Below are 23,449 nucleotides of genomic sequence, written 5' to 3'. Positions count from 1 at the left end.
TCTGTCTGTGTGTTTTACTTGCACAGGGGGGAAATCTGCAGCGGGGAGGAGGGGGGCTCGGGAGGGGATGTGTGAACAGTGCTGCAAAGGGCGCTAACCCGCGGTTTAAGAAGTCGCTGGGGCACTTCCAAGGAAGGGCAGCCGTCGTGAATCCGTCGTCCTTTGCTTTCCCAGGCCTTTCCACAGCGCCGTTTGCTTCTCTCAGCGCTCCCTACTCTTCCATGCTATTGCTAACCTTTGAGGAGCTGATCTTTCCCCGCACGTCCCGTACCCACCCACAGCGAGTCCCTCTACCCTACAACCTGTTAGAGCAGTGTCCCTCACCCCCACGCCGCCCGCCCGCCGCCCGCCCCGAGTTATTACCTGCCTGCCATCCCTAACCCCTCCTTACCTCGTTCCTCCAATCCCCCCCCTCGGGCAGTTCAAACGCATCCTGCTGATGGTGAGCCACAGCCAGGACTTCCTGAACGGCGTCTGCACCAACATCGTCCACATGCAAAAGAAGAAGCTGGTGTACTACACAGGTAAGAGTGAGAGGGTGAGAGTGATGTGCGTGCGCCCCCAAATGTTACTCCTCCAACCGCCGCCATCCCCACGTCCCGTAGATGGGGGCCGTCAGCATCCCGGGGTGGGGGGTGCGGGTCTTCCGGGGGGGGGGACCCGGGGGAACATCGGAAAGACGCGGGGGGGGGGAGGAGGGGAAAACACAAAGGTGATGACGACGACATAAACGACAGGGGAAGGGCTGGTGGGGCATCGGGAATCACTTGTTACCATCCGCCTCGCCGCCGGTGCACACTGACTCTCTCTCTCTCTACTTCGAGCATCCTCCCACTGTCGAGATGTGTGCACCATTCGGCGGCACATCGCGTCCAGGTATCTTCCTTGTCTCGTTCTTGAGCCCCGCTACACCTCTACTACTACGACTACTACTACTACGAGGCGGTATGAGCATTCTTCTTGCATGTATGCATGTTGCGTGACATTTTGTCTGGCGCTGTTGTTCACCTCCTCCTCCGCCACCTCCTCCTCCCTCAGCCACCACCTCCGTTCAATAAACAACACCAGCACCAGCACCCCACAACCATCTGCTGCAGCTGCTTCATCATCATCATCATCATCATCATCATCATCATCATCATCATCATCATCATCATCATCATCATCATCATCATCACCCCCGAACAGCGCAACAACGCTCCGGAACCCGCATTGCGATGGCCGTGATGACCTCTCTCTGCAGGGGGGGGAGGGCTCTTGTAAAGAAATAAACGATGTGATGGTATTGGTATTGAAAACACCTCTGTTTTTCTTTCTGTCACACCCGACCCCACACCGACCCGTGGGCCCCTCCTCCGGTTACTTTGCTCTCTTCTCCCCCCCCAAAAAAATTGCAGGCAACTACGACCAGTACGTTCAGACCCGCGCCGAGTTGGAGGAGAACCAGATGAAGCGATACAAGTGGGAGCAGGAGCAGATCTCCAACATGAAGGAGTACATAGCGCGGTTCGGACACGGCTCGGCCAAGCTGGCCCGACAGGCGCAGAGCAAGGAGAAGACGTTGGCTAAGATGGTGCGAGGAGGACTTACGGAAAAGGTGAGCAGGCGGGCGGGAGAAGGCGCCTGGGTTGGGGGAGGAGGGAGGGAAGGGGAGAGGGGAGGGGGCGCCTGGAGGGAGGAGATGTGATTGTTGCGACAAGTGTGTTCGCTGTTTGTTTCGCATCCTCACATTGGGGCCGTGTTCATTTTGGGGGCCTAGGCCTAGGCGTGGACTTGGCTGTGTGTGTTTTGGAAGGTGATGTGTGTGTGTGTGTTGTCAGGTTGGTTTCATGGCTTTTATCCCGGTGTAAAGGGGTTTGGAGGGGGGGATAGGTTAGGGGCGGTGTGCGCCAGGGATGGGGGCTTTGGGCTGTTTTGCGCCATCCTCCTCGTCCTCGTCGTCGTCCATTTTTGCTACCCGCTGTTCCATCCTCATCCGGCTGCTGCTGCTGCTGCTGCTGCTTGGCGGCGTCACCGCTTCCGGGTGTGGCCCTGGTTTAGCCTGTTCAGGCCCCAAACCCGGGCGACCTGAACCCCGGGGGGATCTGACTCTCGGGGTATTAGCTCCGGTCCTCTCCTGCACCCTTCGCCGGTTGATGCCTCCTTTCACCTGCGCATGCGGCCGCCCTCAACCACCTTTCCCCCCCCCTCTCCCCCCATACACACATACATACATATGCGCGCTTGTCCCCTGAATCTGGATCCGACTGCGACCTCTGCCTTCCAACAAAGATTTAGGCATGCTACTGCCCTTTCCTGCCCACGCCCACTCCCCACCCCTCCCCTCCCCACCCCTCGGGTGATCCTCAGGTGGAGTCCGAGAAGGTGATCCGCATCCGCTTCGAGAACGTGGGCAAGCTGCCTCCTCCCGTACTGCAGTTCACTGACGTGGCATTCGGTTACTCGCCTGACAAGGTGCTGTACAGCCACGTGGACCTGGGCGTGGATCTGGACAGCAGGTGGGGGGTTGGGGCCGGGGGGGCTTGCCGTGTCCTTGTGTTTTTTTCTGTACATGTGTCTGTGTGTGTGTGTCTGTCTGTGTGTGTCTCTTTGCTTTTGTTGTGTGTTGGGTGCCCGGCTAAGGGTAGAAAGATGTCGATCAAGTACACCTGTGTCCTGATACCCCTGTAATGCCTCCACGCCACCGCACACTGGCTTCTTTTTGGCCCCTCCCCCTCCCTCTTTCTCCACCTGCCGGGTCGGCACCTCCTTCGGCTCCTGAGAGCGAACCCCCCCCACACACACCGTGTCGCTCTCTTCTTCTAAAACTCTAAAACCCATTAAACTCCTCTCCTGCACCTGTCCTGTCGCGGGGCTGCAGAGTGGCCATTGTGGGTCCCAACGGTGCCGGCAAGTCCACTCTTCTGAAGCTGATGGTGGGGGCACTGGAGCCCCTGGACGGCATGGTGAAGCGCCACAACCACCTGCGGATCGGGCAGTACCACCAGCACCTTACGGAGCTGCTGGACCCGGATCTGTCGCCCCTGGAGTACATGGTGAGAAAGGGGGGGAGAGGGAGGGGGTGGGGGGTTGAGGTGGATTGCGTTTGGTTGATGAAATGGGAGGTTACACGTGTGGTGTGGAAAAGGGGAGATTGCACAGCCGGAGTCGAAAGCAAGGACGCGACTATACACCCGTCAGAGGGACGGGGGTGAAGAGGGTTACAGAATGTACGAAGGAGGGAGAACCCCTGGGGGGAAGTTGCTGGGGCGGGTACGACACCAGGGGTGGGTGTTAGTTGGGACGAGCGTGGGACGAGTTAAGCTGTTTCCTCTCGCTGTGGATTCCGCATCTCCCCCCCCGCACACACACACAGAAATACACACACACGCACCCCTATCCTGCCGCAGCTCAAGGAGTATGGCCGCGAGCTGGGTGAGGAGAAGATGCGCTCCGTGATCGGGCGTTTCGGCATCACCGGTCAGACCCAGACACTGCCCATCAAGAATCTCTCCGACGGCCTCAAGTCGCGTGTGGTGTTCGCCTGGCTGGCGCACCGCACCCCGCACATGCTGCTGCTGGACGAGCCCACCAACCATCTAGACATTGAGACCATTGACTCCCTGGCGCGAGCCATCAACGGTGAGAGGAGGATGGAGGGAAGAAGGAAAAAGGCGGGAGAGGAGGGGGCGGTTGCGCGGGAAAGGGAAGAGGAGGGGGGGAGTTTGGTGCGGTGCGTGAGTGCGCCTGAATGCCAGTGCAGCAGCAACGGAAAACGGGCGATTGCGTTCGTTACATATCCTTGCATATAATTTATGTAATGTATAATATAATATAATGTATAAATAATATAATATGTATACCAAAATATAACATAGAATCACAGACATATGTGTGTGTTATGTGTTTGAGTCTCTGCCCTTTCTCCCGGGCCTCTTCGCCCGTGTCGACCCGTGTCCGGGCCGAATGGAAGTGCTGTGTGCTCCAGCCCCTGTCCGCCCTCTTCCCCTTCCAGTACCTTTCCCCGATCTGTTCTGTAGAGGTCATCCAGTACTTGTTTTACTTGGGGGGAGTTTTGTTGCGGTGCCGTACCGCCGAGTAGTCTTCCATGCTGGACCCAATCCATGCCCGCACCCACCCAGCCCTCACACACCCCAAGAAACACCCCCAACCAACCCCCCTCCCAACATACACACACACTCATTTCCTCTGTTGCCCTGCACCCGCTCCGCCTCGCCTCCTTGTCGCCTCGCCTCTCGCTCTCGTCTCTCGCTCTACCTCTTCATACTGCTGTGGCTTTGGTTACGGTGGTGGCGGTGGCTGGTCCATCGGGGCTGCACTGCAGAGTGGGACGGTGGTCTGGTGCTGGTGAGCCACGACTTCCGTTTGATTGGCCAGGTCTGCAACGAGATCTGGGAGGTGGGCGGCGGCCAAGTGCGCAGGTGGCAGGGCGACATACAGTCGTACAAGGCGCACCTCAAGTCGACACACGCGGCGCTGGACAGCCGCAAGGACCTCAAGTGACCCCCCCGGCAGAGCTTCCATCAGCACAGGGCACATGCCGCACACACACTCAATACATACACATACACACACGTACAGACGCGTGCGACTCAGCTAATGAGTGCACCAGAGACGCACACAGCTGGGAGACGGCTGTTCGAATCCTGGTGCCACCACGATGGTGTATCTGGGGATATTGGCAAGTATGCGTGCTGCTGCATGTATGTTTGTGTGTGTATGTGTGCGTCATCGGGGGTAGCGGGGTAAGTTAGGAGTTGGTTGCGGCGGTGGGGCCCTAGCGGTTGTGTTGGTGGAGCGTGTGATTGCGCCGGGGTTGGGGGGCTGGGGGATCTGGGTTTTGGGAGGAACGCGTTCCGGGTCGGGATGTCGCGGAGGGGAGGAGGAGGAGGGGGATGTGTGCTGGGGTCGGGTGGCTGTGCAGGGCTGCTGCATTTGTTGCACCTTTTTCCTGCGTTTCCTCGACATCTGAATGCGACGACGACTGTTGGGAGCAGCAGCTGTGCGGTTTAATGAGGCCCCATGTGTGTGTGTGTGTTAGTGTTGGTGGTCCCACGCGATTATTCAAGGGCTGCACGGTACGACTACTGGGGGGCTCGTACGGCAGACGACATGAGGCTTTTCATCCCGCCTGGCATCACGACGTGCTCCTGCGCGATTTATGGATGCTAGGGATGTCGCAAACCGGGCCGGACAACGTGAGAGAGGAGGGGGGCAGCGTGGGACTGTTGATCCTTGTTGGGCAGTGTGGTAACCCGCTGCTGTTGCTGCTGGTAGTGCTGTTGCTGTTGGGCTGGGCTGGGCCCTGCGGGGTAGTAGTAGTAGGAGGAGGAGGAGGAGGAGGAGGACGGAGGGGGTTTGCAAGGGCGCAAGTGGTGTGAGGTTGAGGGGGGAGGGGTTTTCTGAGGTGCTTGACTTGGGGGTTGCCGTACACGGGGCAACCCATGGGGGGGGGGAGACCTTCACGACAACCCCACGCCGTGCGGCCCCACCGGTTTCCAGCGCCTTGCTCACTGTTTTTCCCAAACGATAGCTGAGCTCGTGAAGCCTTAAGGGAAGGGTCTGATGCGGGACGGTTCGGAGGGGGTGGTGAGGTGTTCACATACCTCCACAAGGGCTCCGCGTCAAAAGGGGGTCTTCAAAAAGGGAAGAAAGAATTAGTACAGTAGCGTAACGCTTTTTTGTCCTTAACCTGTCGAGAACACGCAGCATGACGAGCCCTAACATTCTGTACAAAGAGCGAGGAGTAGCGGCGGCTGCAGTGCGGTGGGGTGGGGTGGCGCGGGGTTATAATAGAGGGGAAGAGGGTCCACCCAAAGTGAGGAATGTCTGGCAAAGAGAGTGTGTCTCTTGACTGTGTCCCTGTGTGTGCGTTTACGTTACATAACCGCCACGTGTGCTCAAGTAAACTTTTGGGGGGTTGCGTGGGTTTGGGAAAAGAACGGATATACGGGTTCCTTTGGTTGGTTTTCTACTGTAGGCGTTGCGTATAGGGGTTGGTGTTGTTGGCGGCCTAAGGCTGTATTCGGACGTCTCGGGAAGGAGAGGGGCCTCCGCTTTGTGGGCTCGCTGCTTGATCAAGTGCTGATGGGCGAGAGCTTGCGGGTGGGGAAGATTTGGTGTTATGTTGGGGGGGCACATGTGTTGTGGGGTCATGTAACTGTCCATGTATGGCTTGCAACTTCCGCTTGACCATCAGTGTTTTCATGGCCTACGCGAGGTGGGTCGGCTGGCCCGTGTGGTTGTCTCGCCAGGTGAGAGCTTCTTGATAAGCTTTTGTACCTGCAGGCGCTTTTACGTACACGTAGGTGGGTGGGTAGGTAGGTAGGTAATATGCGGGCATGCATGGAGCATTAAATTGAACGTCCGTGGTGCTGCAGCTCCTGGCTGTTGCTGCTGCTGCTGCTGCCCCCCTGTCCCAGTCAGGCTGAGCCGCGCGCTCGAGTGGGCGACGGCAGTCGGGACGTACCTGCCTCCTTAAGATGCAGGAAGGCAGTGCGCAAGGCGGCAGACGAGACGGAGAAATTAGCTCCCCGTCCGCCCGCCCGGGAATGCGGTCTAGTGCGGCAGATGCAGCAAGGGCCTGAGTTTACTAGGGCTGATACTTTACCGGAATTCACTGGCATTTTAAAACCCTAAGTCGTATAACAGCTTTCCCTAATTATAAAGGAATAAAAAGCTGTTGCCAATTGCACATGTGCGTATAGTTGGGAGGCCCGCAATGCAACCACAATCCTGGAACCTTACGCCGATAAACGGAATGAATCCCTCCGTTGCACGAGCGAACCTAGTGCGGTTACAAGGCAGGAAATAGTGCGATATGGTTACGTAATATACGATATGGTTATGTGATATGAACGTATATTACACGCGAATAGCTTCCGTATCACGTTTATTTTGACAGCAAGCTCGTCGCTTCTATTGGAATTGCGTGTAGATGCCGGTCTTCCGCCCACCAGTAAGAACGAGCATTTCATGGGTTTTAAATCTGACCTACATTTCGATTTCGCCGCCAATGGAACACAAAACTTACGATCTTACTTTAATTGGAGCATCCAAACATTTCAGGCAGCTAGGTTAATGGCATTTCCTTGGTTAAATGCTTAGGGTTATCACAGCTTGTTACAGCATGACTAATAGCTTACTGTCGTCCAAATGATGCACCCTTTTATGACTGTGACACGCATCAAAAGACTTAATGTTGTTTCCACTTCGAATTATCGTCACGGATTAGGGCACGGAAGTCCTTGCTAGGAGCTCACCACCTAGTTTCGCTCCATATGGGGACCAGAGGTTGCGAGGGCGAGGTAAGTTTGCCAACAACTTGGCCGTTTGCGAAACAGTTTTTTTACACATCGATGCATGATTGGAACAAAGGGTTTACCCGCAACGTTAATCCGAAGTGGAAACCGAACAACCCCGTTAGGTCGTAGTAAACGGAGAGAGGGGGCCCTTGCTTGGCGCTATCTAGCGCGTTGCCCCTGCTCTGTAATCTGATTCTTTTTAAGGTTAAGAGAAAGCTCTATCCGCAGAGCACCGAAACCTCCGTACGCCTGTGCCAGGCCATTCGTGCACATGCACCCACACAAAAAAAAACAGGTTTACAATTTTACAAGCACCCACATAAAGCTTGATAAAACGTACACGGGTTTGAGCTGTAGTAGTGCGGGTGCGACACATGCGGCAGATTTCAAAGGCCGCAACCCCAACTCCAAAGCACACCAGCGGCATCTCTCCGCGTTACATACATACAGTACTATCGCCCCTAGCAACGACCATCCCTTTTGCCAGGCCACACATACACACACGCGCCACTCCCAGACCGCAGCCCCTATACCCTGGGTATGTATGTATGTTGTTACAGGGTGGTTAACTTCGCCAGCGGCCCCCTTTCCCGGGGCAGTCCCTGCTCTCCCCTGCTAGAGGGGCACCCTAATCCGTCACCCCATCCGACTTCAGAATGTATTCGTTGGGTTCGGCAACTCACCACCAGCATCCAACCAAATCTAGCGGATCAACGGCGCATCAACTTAGTTCCTGGTCAGCTCGCAAGTTGATATTATCACGTCCTACACCGTCCATATGATGGGGGGCCACCTCCCATTTCATCACTCCTCAAACACCCGAGGAGCCGGCAGGCGGATTTGAACCCGGGTCGACTGGGTCGACTGGGAGCAGAATGTATGTATGTAGTAGGTACGTAGATCTCCCCCGAGGCAGCTGAAACGACGGAACGATGCCAAGCCCTTCCCATGTCGTACAATGTGGTCCTAAGCCCTAAGACTACCTTTGGTCCGCCTGCCTGCCGGTCTGTCTGTCTGCTTGTCTGTTTGTATGCCCGTCTGTATGTCTGTGTATACGTCTGCCGGTTTGTCTACCTGTATACCTTGTGAGAGCGACATAACAACACACAGTGCATTGCGCATGACAACTCCTATCTAAACGAACCTATCTACCTACCTAGCTACCTAGCTATCTGTCGACCATCTACGGGGTCCAAGAAGCCAAGGCGCAAGTCAGTTCTCGCAGCCACCACCTGCGCCGTCATCACAAGCGCCTCCATCACCAACCGCCGTTTCCTAACCACCACCGCCAACAGCACCGCAATACCGTACACCTGCCCTGCCCTGCCCTGCCCTGCACGTATTGCCCAAACCAGACAGCAGCCCCCTACCTGAGCTGCTCCCGCCCCCCCCCGCCCCCGCCCAGGCCGCTCAGGCCGCCAGAATGACAACTCACTTGATGCCACCTTCCCTGGTACGGCATCCACCACCGCACGCAGCGTCATCGCAACCACCGCCGCCCCGCCCCCGGGCCCGTTCCCGCTTTCGCGGCGCCACGAAGCGGCTGCACGTACGGCAAGGCAATGCTACAGCGGCCAGTAATATTCCCCGTCTCGGCTCCCACACCCCTGGCAACAGGACCAACGAACTTATCGGGCACCTTCGCCGCCGCCGCTGCCGCCGCCGCCACTAGAACCTGAGCCCTTCCCAACACCGCCGTCCGCGGCTGAAGCATTCAACCCGCCTCCGCTGCTGCAAGCTCCCGCAGCGGATGCCGCCGCTGACGACGTTTCGCGAAGCGCTTTCTTTGACGGAAGCATTGGGTTCGGCTGACGGCTGTCGGCGGTGCGGCGGTCTTGCCGCCCCGCCCCACCCCCGGCCGCCGCTACCACCAGGCTACCCAGCCGCTGCCGCTTCCTGCCGGCGGGAGACACCTTCGCGGGGGCCTCGGCACCTCCGTCCGGACCCTCCCTCGGATCAGCGGCATGGACGCGGCTGGCGGGGGCACCTGCAGCGGACTGCGGGAGGTCTTGGTCGACGCTGCCGCCACCGGCCCCGCCGGCGCCGCCTCCGACGCCGGCGGCGCCGGCAACAGTGCCGCCAGCGCCGGGCGCAGCTGACGTCCAGGTCCCCTGCTGCTGCTGCAGCTGCTGTAGCTGCGAAGGCCACAGCGCCCCCGCCATCAGCATAGGGTCGAAGAACCCCACGCCGCCACCCAAGCCTCCGACAAGGCCACCGAACGGCGGAAAGAAAGCCGGCGGGAGGAACGCGTGGCATGATCCCGCCAAACCGAAAGAACCAACGAAGCCGGCCGGGGCCGCCATACCGACCCACGGGTCCGCCGGTAGCGTGTTGGCGCTGCTGGCCATCCAGGATGGGTTGAAAGAGCCCCCCTGAGGAGGGGGAGGAGCCGCCTCCAGCGCGGAACCGCCGGCCCCGTGAGTCGCCGCAACGGGAGCCCGATCTGGCGGCTGCTCCAGGGGGCCGTCACTGGCGGTGGGGGGCGACGTCGCTATGGCCATCAAAGCCAGCTGCGGGGCCGCCACCGCCGCCGCAGCCGCAGCCTTGGTTGCAGCTTTCGACAGCGCCACTTTAGCTGCAGCTTTCGGCGCTGAACTTGACCCACGTTTTGATGCCGGCACCGCCGCAGCTTTCGATCCCGGTTCCTTCGCAGCCACTTCCTGAGCTTTCAATGATGCCGACAGCATCGGTGCTGTTTCCAGTGCCGTTGTTGTACCCGCTGAGGTCCCGGCAGCTCGGGGGGCGGCGGCGGCGGCGGCTGGCTCCTTCACGGTCAGCGGAGCCAGGTCAAAGGTAATCGGAACGGGCCGCCCGCGTGTCCGCCTCCTGTCCGCCGCCAGTGCAGCCTCCGCTACCTCCACTACCACACCTCCAGCCTTGCGCGCTGCCTCCGGGCGATTGGCGGCTCCCCGTCCTCCAGTGCCCTTTTCCAACCACAGCCGCGCTTCCCGCTCCGCCACTCCGCCGCCACACTGCCCTCGTACGGCATTCGTTGCCTTGTCGGCCGCCGATGCCGGCAGCAGCAGCTCAGGCTTCACGTTCTCCGGGCCCTGCGGCGGCGGCGAGGATGGCGGTGACGGCGCAGGCGGGGACCATTCGAGTCGCTGACGGCGGGAGCGGAGAGGCGGCATCCCGGGGTGTACGGCACCGCCGGCCTTCGTACTGATAGAAACCATTACATGCCCGGCAGCCTCACCCCGGATTGCCTCGTCTCCTCCTCCACAGCCGTCTTCGCCGCCGCCGCCGCCGCCGCCGCCGCCACCGCCGCCGCTCCTACTGCTCACGCCGCCGGCAGTAGCAGCAACGCCATCGCCGCCGCCACCGCCGCTGCTTTCACGGTTGCCAGGAGGCCGAACTGTCCGCCCTGCTGCGCCGTCACCGCTGCCGCTGCTGGTGTTCCGCACGACGGACCTATCCCCCGGGCCCTCCGCGGTGCATCCTCCGATAGCCTCCCCAATTGAAGCCTCAGCTGAGTGAGCACCGTTTCCATAAGCAGTAGCAGTAGCAGCAATAGCAGTAGCAGTAGCGGTAGTAGCAGTAGCGGTAGCAGTGGCAGCAGTTGTGGCTCCGGTGCCGGGCTTTGAGGGGGCCGTGCTCCAACCTGCGGCCACTGGGGGACAGAAAGAGCCGCGAGGCGTCGGCGGATGCAATGGCTCGCCATTGCTTTGTGGCGGCTGCGGCGGTACAGCAGTACGGCATCAGTTGCTTTGCAGCAGCGGCTTCGGGTGCTTGCTGTACGGTTGCAGTACGGTGTCCGCTGTACCGCACATGTTATTGTACTTGAGGCATGTGGACGCAGGCAAGGCAGGGTCGTACAACTTGGGCACGGGACTTAAAACCCTCGTCAATTGAAAACCCTAAAACCCTAAGTAACAAGAAAAACAAACAAAAAAGACATAACATCCAATTATTCGCCCACATTCTGATCGGCCGTCTGGACGAATGTGCGCAAGAGAAGGGAGCACAATAGCCGGCATACACACACATACATACACACACAGGAACCCGGAAAGCCCCCACCTCACTCCTCCCAAAGCCCAAAGCCCACCCGCCGCCTACCCCCAGGTGACGCATCACCGAGCCGGCCGCCTTGCTCGTTGCCGGACGTCTCCCTTGCACCAGTTCCTCCTCCGCCTCCTTCTCCTCCTTCCGGAGCTGCTGCTGCTGCTGCTGCTGCTGCCGCTACCAGCGGACGCCCGACAGCCCCGTTCCCGACCGCCATCGGCGACGTCACTCCGCGCCCCGGCTCGTCCACCGACAGCGTCCCCGCCGCCGCCGCCGCCGCCGCGTCATTTGGATGACGCCGCGGCAATGAAGCCGGAAGCACAGCTGTATCGGCAGCCGCCGGCAGCGGCCCTGGAATTGTCAGCTGCGACACCCTGGTCTCGCGGGGCGGTGGAGCAGCACCACCAGCACCAGCACCACCACCAGCTTCCAGAAGCTGCGGCGGCAGAGGTGGCAGTGGAATCTGCACCGTAGCTGGCCAGCTGGCATCCGGAGCCGCGGCAACGGCAACGGCGGCAGCGATGGCGCTGGCCACCGCGGGAGACGCCGCCGCCGCCGCCGTCGCTGCCGCCGCCGCCGCCGCCGCGCCGTGACCGGCCCCCAGGAAGGATACCGCCGTTGCCGCCGCCGCCGCTGTCCCTAGTACTTCTGTACTTGGTGTAGGAGCTGGCGCTGCTACTGCTGCTGCTACTGCTTCCTCTGCTGCTACCGCTTCCTCTGCTGCTACTGCTGCAGCGGGCATCGCAACGGCTGCCGCTTGGGCAGTTGGCTCAGGGGCTTGGTCACCTGACCTCGGCATTACCGCCGGTGGGTGTGACGTACCGGCTGTAGCAGCAGTAGCAGGCATCAGCGCTGGTGCTGGTGCTGATGCGGGGGCAGCTGTAGTGGCGGCGGCGGTTGGGGCCGAGGGCTCGCGGACAGCCGATTGGCTCTGGGCCCCCGCACGCGGTTCTGTGGCGGATGGTTGAGACCGGCGCTGCGTCCCTACCTCAGGGACCGCATATCCGTGCCGCTGCAGCCGCGACGGCGACGACGACAATGGCAGCTGGGCGGCCGCCGACTCGTCAGGTTCCGCAGGGCGACTGCGGTCCACCACCCGCCCACCGCCTCGACTATCACTCCTTCCGCCCTTGGCGTCAGGCAGCTGCAGCTGCTGCGGCTGCTGCTGAAGCGTCGACCTTGACTTTTGAGGGGAACTCTCCCTACGGCGCTGCTGCTGCTGCTGCCGGTCCCTTTCCCTTTCCCGTTCTCGTTCTCGCTCCCTCTCTCGCTCCCTGTCTCGCTCCCTGTCTCGCTCCCTCTCTCGCTCCCGCTCCCGTCCTTGATGGCGACCGCGGTCCCGCTCTGCATCCCCCTCCCCCTCCCGGCCCCGCGCTGCTCCGGAACCCCCTCGGGCCCCCCAGCCCCGGCGGTCCATGTCCCGGTCCGGACTCGAACCCTGGGCGCGGCCTTGGCGCCCCCCACAGTCCCGCTCCGGCCCTCGGGCGGATGGGGCCTGGGGCTGTGCCTGGCCATGGTTTCGGATTTCAGTTTGAGTTTGGGGCTGGCTGAGCGCCTGAGTCTGAGCCTGATTCGGGGCCGCCTGTATCTGGCTCCGCATTTCTACGGGGATGAGGCCTTGACACCGCTGCCCCGGCCGTTCTGACACGTCGTCGTCGTCGTCGTTGCGGCCGCCTGATGGGCCGTGTAACACCCCCCCGCACGGCGGCTGTGACAGCTGTAGCGGCTGTGGCTGGAGATGCTGCTGCGCATATTGAAGCTGTTGTTGTTGCTGTTGTTGCGGCTGAAGGATTGGTAACGGCGGCGGCAGCAGCTGCAGCTGCAGCAACAGTCTATGCTGCGGTTGCTGCTGCCCCTGAAATGACAGCGGTGGCGCCATTTGCTGCTGTTGCTGCTGCGGTGGCTGCTGCTGTGGCTGCTGCGGTGGCTGCTGCTGTGGCTGTGGCTGCTGCTGTGGCTGTGGCTGCTGCTGTGGCTGCTGCTGCGGCCGTGGCTGCTGCTGCTGCTGCTGTGGCTGCGGTGGCTGCTGCTGTGGCTGCGGTGGCTGCTGCTGCTGCTGTGGCTGCTGGAAACAGGGTTGCTGCTGGAACTGCAGGTACTGTTGGGGGTAATGGTGACGCTCAGGTTGTGGCAGACCGGCGGAAGAGGGCGGCAGCGGCAACGGCAGCAGCAGTGGCAGCGACAGTGGCAGGTGCGGCTGGGGCTCCCTAGGCATCGGCCGAGACCCTGCGGGCGCGTCGTGGAACCCTGGCGAGAGCGCGGGCAGGCCGCCAGGCTGACACCCGCCCACCTCCGCTGTCCCAGTATCGACCAGCTGCCGCCATTCCGGGCTGCCAAGACAAAAATGCGGCCCAGGGTCCCCCTCCCCCCTTGGAGTGAAAGCTCTGGAAGGTCCCTCCAGGCCCAGCTGATGGTGGTGGTGGTGGTGCTGCTGCTGCTGCAGATGGTAGGAGTGAGGATGGAGGAAGGAGTCAAAGCTGGGCAGAGGGCCCGGGGGCGGAAGACCGAGAGCGAGGTCTTGCGTCGGCGCCGGCGGCAGCTGCTGGTGGAACAGCGGCGATGGCGACGGCGGCCGCCGCTGCGGGCTATAGCTGTAGCTGGAGTGGAGTGCAGAGGGCGGCGGCATGGACGTTCGCGGGCTGCAGGGCGGGGGCAGAGACGACACTTGGTTAGGTGGAGGCAGCGGCGGCAGCGGTGGCGCCACTGCGACTGCCAACGGCGGCGGCGGCTGAGATACGGGGTGGGCCGCCGCCGCCGCCGCCGCCGGGGGCCCCAGGGTGTGCGGTCCCAGCTTCTTTGGCGACCCCAGCCCGGGCGGGACACCCGGGTGGTGTGCATAGCCCGATGGGTTGCCGTCGTCGGGGGGGGGATGCTGTGGAGGTCCTTGCGGCAGCGGCGGCTGCGCTCCATGGGGCGGCGGCGGCGCTCCGTGCAGCGGTGGAGCTGGCGGAAGTGCATAAGGCGGCGGCTGGCTCCAGTTATTAGTGGGGGTTTGCGGTGGCTGCTGGTAGACTGGCAAGGGCGTCGGGTTCGGTGCGATGTGTAGTAGGTGCGGCTCGTACCAGGATGACGACAGCGTTACCAGCTGCAGTGGTGGCGCTGGTGGCGGCAGCTGCAGCAGCGGCGGCGGTGGGGCAGGTGGCGGCGGCGGCGGCGGCGGTGGCGCGAGCCCGTCGGTGGCCGATTCGGCGCCAGCTTGCTGTCGAGTTCTAGGCACACCCTCGAGTTGCTGGCCGCCTGTCAACGCGTCGCCTACAGGCAGGGGAGGTGGTTGCTGCTGCTGCTGCTGCTGCACTGCTGCGGCTAGAGGCGCTTGTGTCGGCGGTAATGGCGGATGTCGTGGTGACGGCGCCGGAGGTTCATTTCCGACCTGCAATTGTTGCGCCTGTTGATGCGATGCAGGAACATGCGCGAGAGGAGGGGCGCCTTTGACCCCCTGCGTCTGGTGAGCCGGCGGACGCTGCCGTTGCTGTTGCTGCTCTCTTGTCCATCGCCGTACCGGGGCCGGTTGGTAATTCGGGAGAGGCGGCTGTGCTGATGCTGGCTGTGGCGGCGAAGGGGAAACCGGAACACCATCAGTCACTGGACGTTGTAGTGCACCAGAAGCCGCCGCGGCGGCGGCGGCAGCAGCGGCGGCGGCGGCGGAAGAGGAGGCGGTGACGGCACCTCCAACTAATCTGACCGCAAATAAGGCCCCCGCCGGCGCCGCAGCAGTGGGGGGCGATGCCCCGCCGGCGGCGGCAGCGGCGGCCGCAAGGCGCTCCGGAGGTGTTGCGTCCACCTCCATATCCACCTCCATGTCCGACTGCGATGATGATGATAATGATAGTGATAATGATGATGACGATGCGCTTCCCGCCTGGACCTCCCCAGACTCCAGCTCGCTGACGGATCCCTCGCAAGGCCCATGGGTCAGCGGAGGAGGCGCCCGTGCCGCTGCCGCTGCTGCTGCTCCCGCGGCCTCTCCTCCCTTCACAGCAGCGGCACCCGATGCCAGCTCGTCGCCTTGGCTTGCCGTACTGCCTCTACTCGCCCACTGCCTCGCGTTGCTGGCATCACTCTTCTTCGTCGGCTCCGGTCCTCCTGGCTGGTGCTGGTGGTGCTGCTGCTGCCGTTCCTGGTCAGGTGGTCCGGTGTTCCGTGTCTTGTTCTCCAGCTCTGGCCGCGGTGTGAGAGGCCCAGATCGGCCACCATCCCCGCTGCGCCCGGTGCCGGTGCCGCCAGTGCCGCCAGCGCCACCCTGCCGATTCGGGCGTTCGGCGCTGCCTGCACGACCCTCCTCGCCGCTGCCCTTGCGGACCATGTCCCGTGGGTCGTTCCTGTAGGCGTTTCGGCTCCCGAGCTCCCGGTCCCTTTCTCGGGCCCCCCGATGGTAATCCCCGAGCTCCCTGTCACGATTCGAAGGTCTGGCGCGATCTCGATCTCGTTCCCGCTCTCGTTCCCGTTCCCGCTGCCTCTCCCGTTCCCGTTCTCGTTCTCGTTCCCGCAACCGCTGCCTCTCCCACTCCCACTCCCGTTCTCGCTCCCGTTCACGTTCCCGTTCTCGTTCTCGCTCCCGTTCACGCGCTCTCTCCTTCTCCCTCTCCCGTTCACGTTCCTTCTCCCGTTGCTGCTTCTCACGGAGGTCCCGGTCTCGATCCCTGTCCGGCGCACGGCGCCATGAACCGCTGCCGCGGGCAGCGGCATCCGCCGGCGATGCTGCACCCCTAGGGCCCACAGAACCACGTCGCCTGGCTGCCTCATCTCGAATGGGGCTTCGGCTTCGGCTTCGGCAACTGGTGCTACTGCGGCTGGTGGTTGTCGCGCTGCCGCTGCGACTGCTACTGCTACTGCGCCTGCAGCCGTTGGTGCGACTTCGGCTTCGGCTGCTGGTGGTGGTGGTGGTGCTGCGACTGGTGGTATGGCTTCGGTGTCGGCTGCGTGAGCGGCTTCGGCTGCGTCGCTGTCGTGCGGCTGCCCCGCCACCTCCACCGCCGCTACCGCCGCCGCTGCCTACATGCGCCTTCACTGCCGCCGCCGAGGTGCAGCCATTGCCGCCGCCGCCGCCGCCACCTTCGCCGCCGTCACGATCCGCCCGAGGCCTTCCAAGCTGCCGGTCACCAGCAGTTCGTTGTGCAGCATTATCTTTACTACTGCTCCGCGGGCGACTGATGTCGGGGTCCACTGCGGATTGGGACCGCAACCGCTCCCCCTGCCCCTGCTGCTGCTCTTGCGGCTGTCCTTGCTGCTCTTGCGGCTGTCCTTGCTGCTGTCCTTGCTGCTGCTGCTCTGGTTGCGGAGAAGCCGCAGGTGATGTGTCCAGAGGCCCCCTCCCACTCGCCGAAACTGTGGAAGAGCCGTCTAGCCCGGCTGGGCCACCGCCACCGCCGCTACTGACACCGCCGCCACCCGGGCTGGAGCCTCCAGCAGTGACACCCCCATCCTCACCCGCACCCGCACCCGCACCACCGCCATCGCCGCTGCCCCCCAGCAGCACCGGCTGCACGCTACCTGTCCGAGCCCCAACTACATCCGCAGCTGCAGCAACAACTACGGCAGCAACCTGACCCCCACCTTGAACCTGGGGCTGCTGCCCCTGGGAGTGCTGCTGCTGCTGAGGCTGAGGGACAGGCTGTGGCGACAGGGAGTGGGGTGCCGGCGCCGGCGGCAGCTGACGTACGCATGCGGGCGCTCCCCACTTGTGCCTCCTGGCCTGAGGCAGTGAGAGCTGAGGCGGGGACGTCTGGACTGCCGCCGGCGCCGGCGGCAGCGACTGCGCCGCGTTGTTAGCCGTTGAGCCCGCCACCTCCGTCGCCGCGTGATGAGCTGTTACTACGAGCGCTGATGACGGCGACTGTGCGCTTGCCGCCGCCGCTGGAAGCGCCGCCGCCGACGCCGCCGCAGCCTCGGCGCCTGGGCCCACGGCGGGGAGCGTGGTATTCCTCTCTGCACGCGGAGCGGCGGCTTCCCCGGCTCGTTCGGACGTGGGTGAGGAAGTTGAGGGCTGGGCTGCGGCTCCCGCCGCCTCGCCGGCGACTCCTGTGTACGAGCCTGGCCAGCCGAAGGACTTCTGCCGCTGGAGCTCCCGCCACTGAGCCAGACGACGCTCCTGGGCCAGCCGTACGACAGCGCCGCCGCTGCCGCCGCCGCTGACGTCATCATCACCCTGACCGCCGGCCCCGCCACCACTGCCGTCGCTGCCGGCAGGACTAACAGAGCCAAGGGGGCCGTGTATTGCGCCTTCGGTACTCCTATGCCCCCCCCCGCCCGCCTCGCCACTCGCGTCCATGCCAGGTCGCCCCATGGACATGCACTCACCGCCGCCGCCACCCAGGCCAGCAACCAGATCATTAGTCACGGCCTGTGTAGCAGCCGCAGCGGGTGTGGCAGTGGCAGCTGCGGAAGGACGATTGCCTTGTGCCATGCAAGGATGATCATCATCATCATCATCATTATCATCATCATTCCGTCCCTCTTCCCCCTCCCCCTCTCGCCCCGCGCCATCCAACGCTCGCAGTACCGCTGCGAGGATGGAGGCCACGCGGGTCAGGCTCCCAGGCGCCGCCGCCGCTGCCGCCGTCGCCAGCGCATCCACCAACTGACCCACATCGGGCATGGCCACGTCAGCACTTCTGCCGTCGCCGCCGATGCTGCCGCCGCCGCCTTCAATGATGGCGCCGCCACATGCGATGGCGTCACCGTCGCCACCACCGTCAGTTCCAGCCCCGCCCTCCTCCCCCTCTCCAAGCCGTTGCCCGGCCATCCCAGCCTGCCGCGTCTCCGCCGCTACTAGCAGCCCCCCCCGGCCATCCCCGGCCGGTGCCGTACGCCACACGGCCTGCAGCAGTCCGCTTCCGCCGTCGTCACTACCTCCCCCATTTGCGGGCTCACCGCCGCTAAGCTGCACTGTCGCAAGCTCCGACAGGATGCCGGGCCCCCGTATGCCATCTGTACCATCATCCAGTTGACGTTGTTGGTGGTGCTGATGCTGATGCTGCCGCAGCAGCGGCGACGGCGGCGCCGCCAGCCCCTGACCCTCCCCCTCCCCACTTCCTGCTGCTCCCCGCAAGCCATCTGCCCACGCGCCACCGCCGCCACCGCCGCGGACTGCGCCGTCGCTGCCTCCAGCGCCCCCTTGCGCCGCCAGCTGCACACCTCCCCCCTCAGCCTCGACGGCCGTGGCTGCAGCGCGGACTGCTCCATGAGCAGCAGCACCACCAGCAGTAGCTGCTGTTGCAGCAACCTCCTGCAAATTATCTTCCTGCCTTATATCCACTAGCTTACGCAATCCGCTGAGGAGCTCCCCCACCTCCGGTTGCTCCATCAGCCCCAGCGGCACCGCGGCATTCAGCAACTCCCCAATCAGCGTTCGAGCCCGCAGCATCAAGGCCTCTAATCGGGCCAGATGCACGGGCCGAATCCGCTGCTGCTGCTGCTGCGGTCGCTGCTGCGGCCGCTGCTGCTGCTGCTGGGGTTGCGAAGCGACATCTTGAATTGGTGCGGCTGCGGCTGCGGCCGCTGCCGCTGCCTGTTCGGCGGCTGTCCGCTCCGCGGCCGCGGCCGCTGCCGCTGCTGCCGCCGCTGCTGCCATGTCGCGCTCCCGTCTCGCCGCTGCGGCCGCCTGCTCCGCAGCTGCGGCCGTCCGCTCCGCAGCCTCCGCTTCCGCCCTGGCCACCGCCAGCCGCGCCGCGACCTGCTCCTTGCGCTGCCGCCGCTCCGCTACCAGGTGACGAAGTTGCTCTGCCTCCAGTGCCAGGTTTGCCAGCGGCACCGTGCCCGCCAGTGGCTGCAGTGACCAAGGTGATGCCCGGGGAAGATGTGGGGGGTGATGCTGCGGCGGGTGCTGTAACAGGGAAGTGGAATCGAGCTGGGACGGGAGCACGTGGAGCTGTGGAGCAGGCCGCGATGGCGCCTCGACGGCCAGATTCACGGCGGCAATGGGCTGCAAGCTGGAAGGTAACGCGGTCGAAGCTGGCGGTTCATCGCTGGCTTCGACTCGGCCGCAGCTGGGTTGCGAAGGCTGGAGTGCGCAGGTCGCTGGCCGGGGGGGTAGCAGCGGCGGCAGCGGCGGTATGGGCAGGGATTCGGCGCCGGTCTGTGACCCTTGGCAGTTCATGGATCCTCCCAAAGGCTCCCGAAGGCTCCCGAATGGATCTGAAACCCAGGAGGCTTGGGGGGGAGTGCGGTCAACTGCGGCCAGCATCGCGGCACCGAGGCTGCTGGGCGCGCTAAGCTGCTGCGTGGTGAGAAGTGCTGCCAGCTTAAGGCGTGCGTGGCTATCGAGCATGTGACGCATCTGGGCGCGCATATCGTTCTGCGCCATGGCAACAAGCCGGTTGTGGAGCAGCGCGGCTTCCGCAGGCGGCGCAGGCGGTAGGATGCCGACCATGGGAAAGCCCGTGAAGCCGACTGAGCCTCCATGGGCGTGTTGTCGGAGAGTCAGGAATGCATCCGTGGCGTGGCAACCGTTCCCAGAGGGCGGTGCTGGCGCTGGCGAGGCACCGCTCATTTTTCCGACTCGGACAAGGAAGCAAGAAAGTCATGTGTTCCTCAAAGTATCTGCTGTATATGAGCATCGACGCCTCTGGATCCTGTAAGGTGTATAACAATGGCAAGCTGCAGCAGCTGCATGCTGATCCCAATGCATACACAAAGAATATTACTAGGAAGGACCCTATCAACGTAATCAAATCGAGAACATTTGTCAGTATTGCATGGGCGATGCGGACGGAACACGGAAGCGCCTTTGGTTGCGGTTGGAGTACTGCAACAACCAATCTGAAAGTGCTTGAATTCTGAAAGACTCGTCCGTTGCCATTTCTCTGCGGACAGATGCAACTCGTAACTGACACCCTCACCTGCAGCCCCGAAACGAGGCCGCTGCTCCTCCTCCTATTATTGTTCTATTGACATGGTCGCGCAACACAGCCTACGCCAACGGCGAGTACTTTGGCAAAGCCAGGAAAGCCCGCCTGACAGCGTATTTCATGTACCTCGACTGGCGCTGCGGCCCTGTTGCGCATTTCCCAACAGCAACAAAGGCGCCCCGCGCGAGCCCGCCAGCACAAGCGGCCGCAAGGACGACCCTCCGCTTGTCCAACCCTCCCTCGTCATTCCCCCTCCTCGTACGGGTAGCCAGGTGCGTCACAAGCCGAGGATGCTCGGGGACGGGAAGGAGCAGACAGGCCTCACGGGCTCAGATGGCCACACCCAGCCCTCCCAGACGGGGGATTGAGCGGGACGCACCCTGGTAGCACCCGCTACTGTGCGCTGGGGGGAGTGGTAGCAACAGCTCCAATGTATGTATGTATGTAAGGAGTGGGCGGCGCTACATACTGGGGCACTGTACTGCACATTGCGAGCCGCGGCGTGCACCGTAATGTACTCCCAGTGGGCTGGTGAGTCACCACGTCATGCAATGGTGCCGTAAGGCCCATAAACACAAAAGCGTGGCGCCAACATCACACGCCGCTACGCAGTATCACACGGCGGCCGCCACGCGCCGTATGCTCTGACGTCATACCGTGATATCCCGCTGATATTTCCGCACGTGCGTCACAGTACGGGAGAAATAGTCTGTTGGATACGGTGTTCAGCGGTCCGCTAGGAGGTGCCGGCGGCGACGGCGGCGGCGGTAGTAGTTCCTCCCGGTCCGCTGGTCGGGGCCGTGGAGGTGGTGGCGGCGGCGGCGGTAGTGGCCGCGGCGGCGGCGGTGGCGGCGCAAATAGCTGGGGTAAGTACATCGTACATGGCCGTCAACCCGGCAGAGGTGGCGGCGGCGGCTGAGCCGGCGGAATCCCTGGAGGAGGATCGCCCGCAACACCCCGTAACAAGCCCTCCGTATATCCTTCGCCGCACCCTTCACCCCATATCATATACCCGCACCTCCCCCACCTCCTCCCCCCCAAAGGCCCTCCCAACCCCCTATTCCTCCCCCCTCCCCATCTCTAACGGATCGGCCTCGCTTTGCGGTCGGCCTCGCAAGGGGAACCCTTGCGGCCCAGCAACCACCCGCGCTCCCACCCGCCCATGGGCCCTTCTCCACCTCCACCTCCTCCACCTCCCCATCAACACCACCTCGTCACCCCACCGTTCAGCTGTGTTCCCCCCCCCCCCCGCCCTCCTCCCCCCCCGCCTCAACGTCCCCAACTGCATTCAGAGGGGTCCTCCGGCGGTCGCAGATTCGGTCCCCTGCTCCCCCGCCTCCTCCTCCTCATCCAGTTCCTGTGCTGGTCTGTGGTGCTCTACATGCTGGTCGACACGGTGGTCTCGACCTCCACACGGGTAGCCAAGAAGGCATGGAAAAGCAGTAGCAGCAATAGCAGCAGCAGAGGCGGAGGTGGTGGTGGTGATGGCGATGGTAGTGGTGATGGTAAGGAAGAAGGCGAGGGTGAGGGGAAGGACGGGGCCTCAGCGGCACAAGAGGAGCAGCAGCAGCAAGTGCAGGGGCAGGTGTGCGGTGGGGATAGGGGTTGGAAGGAGGTGGAGGAGGGGGAAGAGCTGGTGGTTGAGGAGGTCGTTATGGAGGAGGTGGAGGAGGAGGAGGTGGTGGAGGCGGCAGCAGCATCAGATGGTGGAGCCCGTGAGATAGGGAACAGTGGAGAAGTGGGGGGTCGATCCGGCCCTGTAGGAGCGGCGACAGCAGCCGCAACACAAGCTGCTACAGCCGGCAGTGAAGCACATGCAGTCATGACTGCTACCGCCGAGCAGCAGCAGCAGCAGCAGCAGCAAGGTGCCCAGCAGCCGCGGCCGGCGTTCGTGCGGTACGAGGGCGCGCAGCCCCTGGAGTACCCCGCCTTGGCGGTGTTCCTCACGATCCTGGGTTCCGTGGGGTTCTTCTCCACGCTGGGTTAGAGGGGGTGAGGGGCCGGAGGGGTGAACGGCCTGGCGTGGAGAGGGGTGGATTGGGCGGAGGTGGTTTGGGCCGGAGGGGTATAGCTCGCGCGCACGTCTGTCTGTCTGCGTGTTTGTGTGTGAGAGAGAGAGAGGGAGAGAGAGAGAGCTATGAGGGGGATGATGTGTGTGAGAGTGGGTGATGTGACTCATGTTGGTGCTGGGGCGGTGGCGATATGGCGGTAAGGGGCGGAAGGAGGAAGTACACAGACGCCAAGGGTGAGAGGAGATGGGGGTTTTGCGGGGCTTGTGTGTGCGTGTGCGTGTGTGTGCGTGTGGGGGGGGGATGGGGGTAAACCGCCTATCAAGGATTAAATTTCGGGCTCCACTGTCCACTTGCGCCGCTGCTGCTCCTCTGCTGCTCCTCTGCTCTGCTCTGCTCCCCAGCTGACATTTCGAAGTGGTGAGCGGGGCCGCGTTCACCCCTGAACACCTTCCGTGTGTCCACTCTTTTCTCAAGCACACACGCGCTCTGGTTCAGGCATCTTTAGAGCCCTTTGCAGGGTCGTCAGGGCTAGCTAGCCCTTCTACTAGTCTCTGGCGGCGGTGCGGCGCTGCTCGCGGAGAGCCACTGGCTTTTCGCTAATCTTTATCCTCCTTCGGTATCTATCGGCCTCCAGGTCCCTTGGCCAAGGCGAAGCTGTTACCACCATCATCGCCACCACCACGATCACCAGTAATCTTGTACTCGAACACGTGAACTCGCCCAGATTCAGCTTGACCTGTAGGGCCTTGTAAATGCTGATTTTATATATATGTTTGATAAGGGCAGATTTAGGAGGCCTTGTCAATCGGTCCTGAAGCGGAAGTCAACCTTTTTTAGCCAGCGGTCGTTTTCATCAGAGATCCGAAATTTGAAACCGCGGGGATCCCGAATCCAGCAACCGCTCCGCGGCTTTTACTTTGCCAAGATTTAATTCTATATGAGTCGCACACGGGTCATCATACAGCGTTTCCAAGACCAACGTAACCGTGACCGCGACCGCAACGCTAATAAGCCATCAGCAGAGCTTCAGGTCGACTGATGCTCTCTCTCTCTATCCGTCCGCAGCGCCTCGCACTCTCCCCCCCTGGCACACACACATACACCTCTCGCGTATGCACCTCCACTCAGATCAGGACGAGAACCGCCAGCTGCGGTGCCGGTTCCGGTGGCCTCGTTCCCTCCCCCCCCCCGTGCGGGATTTCATATCCCGAGGGTCCATTGGACCAGCGGTGACACAGAAACACATGCATACATACTTACATACACACATACATATATAAAA

The 23,449-nt window shown here is 62.6% G+C and overlaps 4 protein-coding genes across 4 annotated transcripts in view; 3 read left to right on the top strand and 1 right to left on the bottom strand.

Moving 5' to 3' along the window:
- The window catches only part of VOLCADRAFT_67235 (uncharacterized protein), a gene marked incomplete at both ends in the record, with an annotated part of 8,258 nt that extends 3,755 nt beyond the window's left edge, over nt 1-4,503 (top strand). The window contains 6 exons of the mRNA XM_002956633.1: nt 286-524; nt 1,398-1,597; nt 2,350-2,498; nt 2,861-3,035; nt 3,390-3,621; nt 4,325-4,503. Coding sequence (XP_002956679.1) covers nt 286-524; nt 1,398-1,597; nt 2,350-2,498; nt 2,861-3,035; nt 3,390-3,621; nt 4,325-4,503 — 1,174 coding nt within the window. The remainder of the gene's footprint in view (nt 1-285; nt 525-1,397; nt 1,598-2,349; nt 2,499-2,860; nt 3,036-3,389; nt 3,622-4,324) is intronic.
- Nucleotides 4,504-6,170: 1,667 nt separating this feature from the next.
- Nucleotides 6,171-6,639, top strand: VOLCADRAFT_119468 (uncharacterized protein; the record flags this gene model as incomplete). Its single annotated transcript, XM_002956632.1, has 2 exons — nt 6,171-6,220; nt 6,423-6,639. The coding sequence occupies 2 exons, from the start codon at nt 6,171-6,173 to the stop codon at nt 6,637-6,639; spliced, it is 267 nt and encodes an 88-aa protein (XP_002956678.1).
- A 962-nt stretch (nt 6,640-7,601) lies between these two features.
- On the bottom strand, nt 7,602-19,797 carry VOLCADRAFT_97663 (uncharacterized protein; the record flags this gene model as incomplete). Its single annotated transcript, XM_002956588.1, has 15 exons — nt 7,602-7,655; nt 8,537-8,637; nt 8,740-8,847; nt 8,944-10,354; nt 11,521-11,745; nt 12,132-12,134; nt 12,298-12,983; nt 13,600-13,746; nt 14,680-14,694; nt 14,809-14,853; nt 14,910-15,949; nt 16,863-16,920; nt 16,965-17,684; nt 18,180-19,074; nt 19,171-19,797. 15 exons carry the CDS (start codon nt 19,795-19,797, stop codon nt 7,602-7,604), a joined length of 6,135 nt encoding a protein of 2,044 aa, XP_002956634.1.
- An 870-nt stretch (nt 19,798-20,667) lies between these two features.
- On the top strand, nt 20,668-22,142 carry VOLCADRAFT_97662 (uncharacterized protein; the record flags this gene model as incomplete). The annotated part of the gene is made up of 2 exons (XM_002956631.1): nt 20,668-20,686; nt 21,448-22,142. 2 exons carry the CDS (start codon nt 20,668-20,670, stop codon nt 22,140-22,142), a joined length of 714 nt encoding a protein of 237 aa, XP_002956677.1.
- Nucleotides 22,143-23,449: the final 1,307 nt, after the last annotated feature.

Source organism: Volvox carteri (genome assembly GCF_000143455.1).
Source record: "Volvox carteri f. nagariensis unplaced genomic scaffold VOLCAscaffold_63, whole genome shotgun sequence".
Taxonomy (NCBI): Eukaryota; Viridiplantae; Chlorophyta; class Chlorophyceae; order Chlamydomonadales; family Volvocaceae; genus Volvox; species Volvox carteri.
This window is presented reverse-complemented; position numbering and strand designations above follow the sequence as displayed.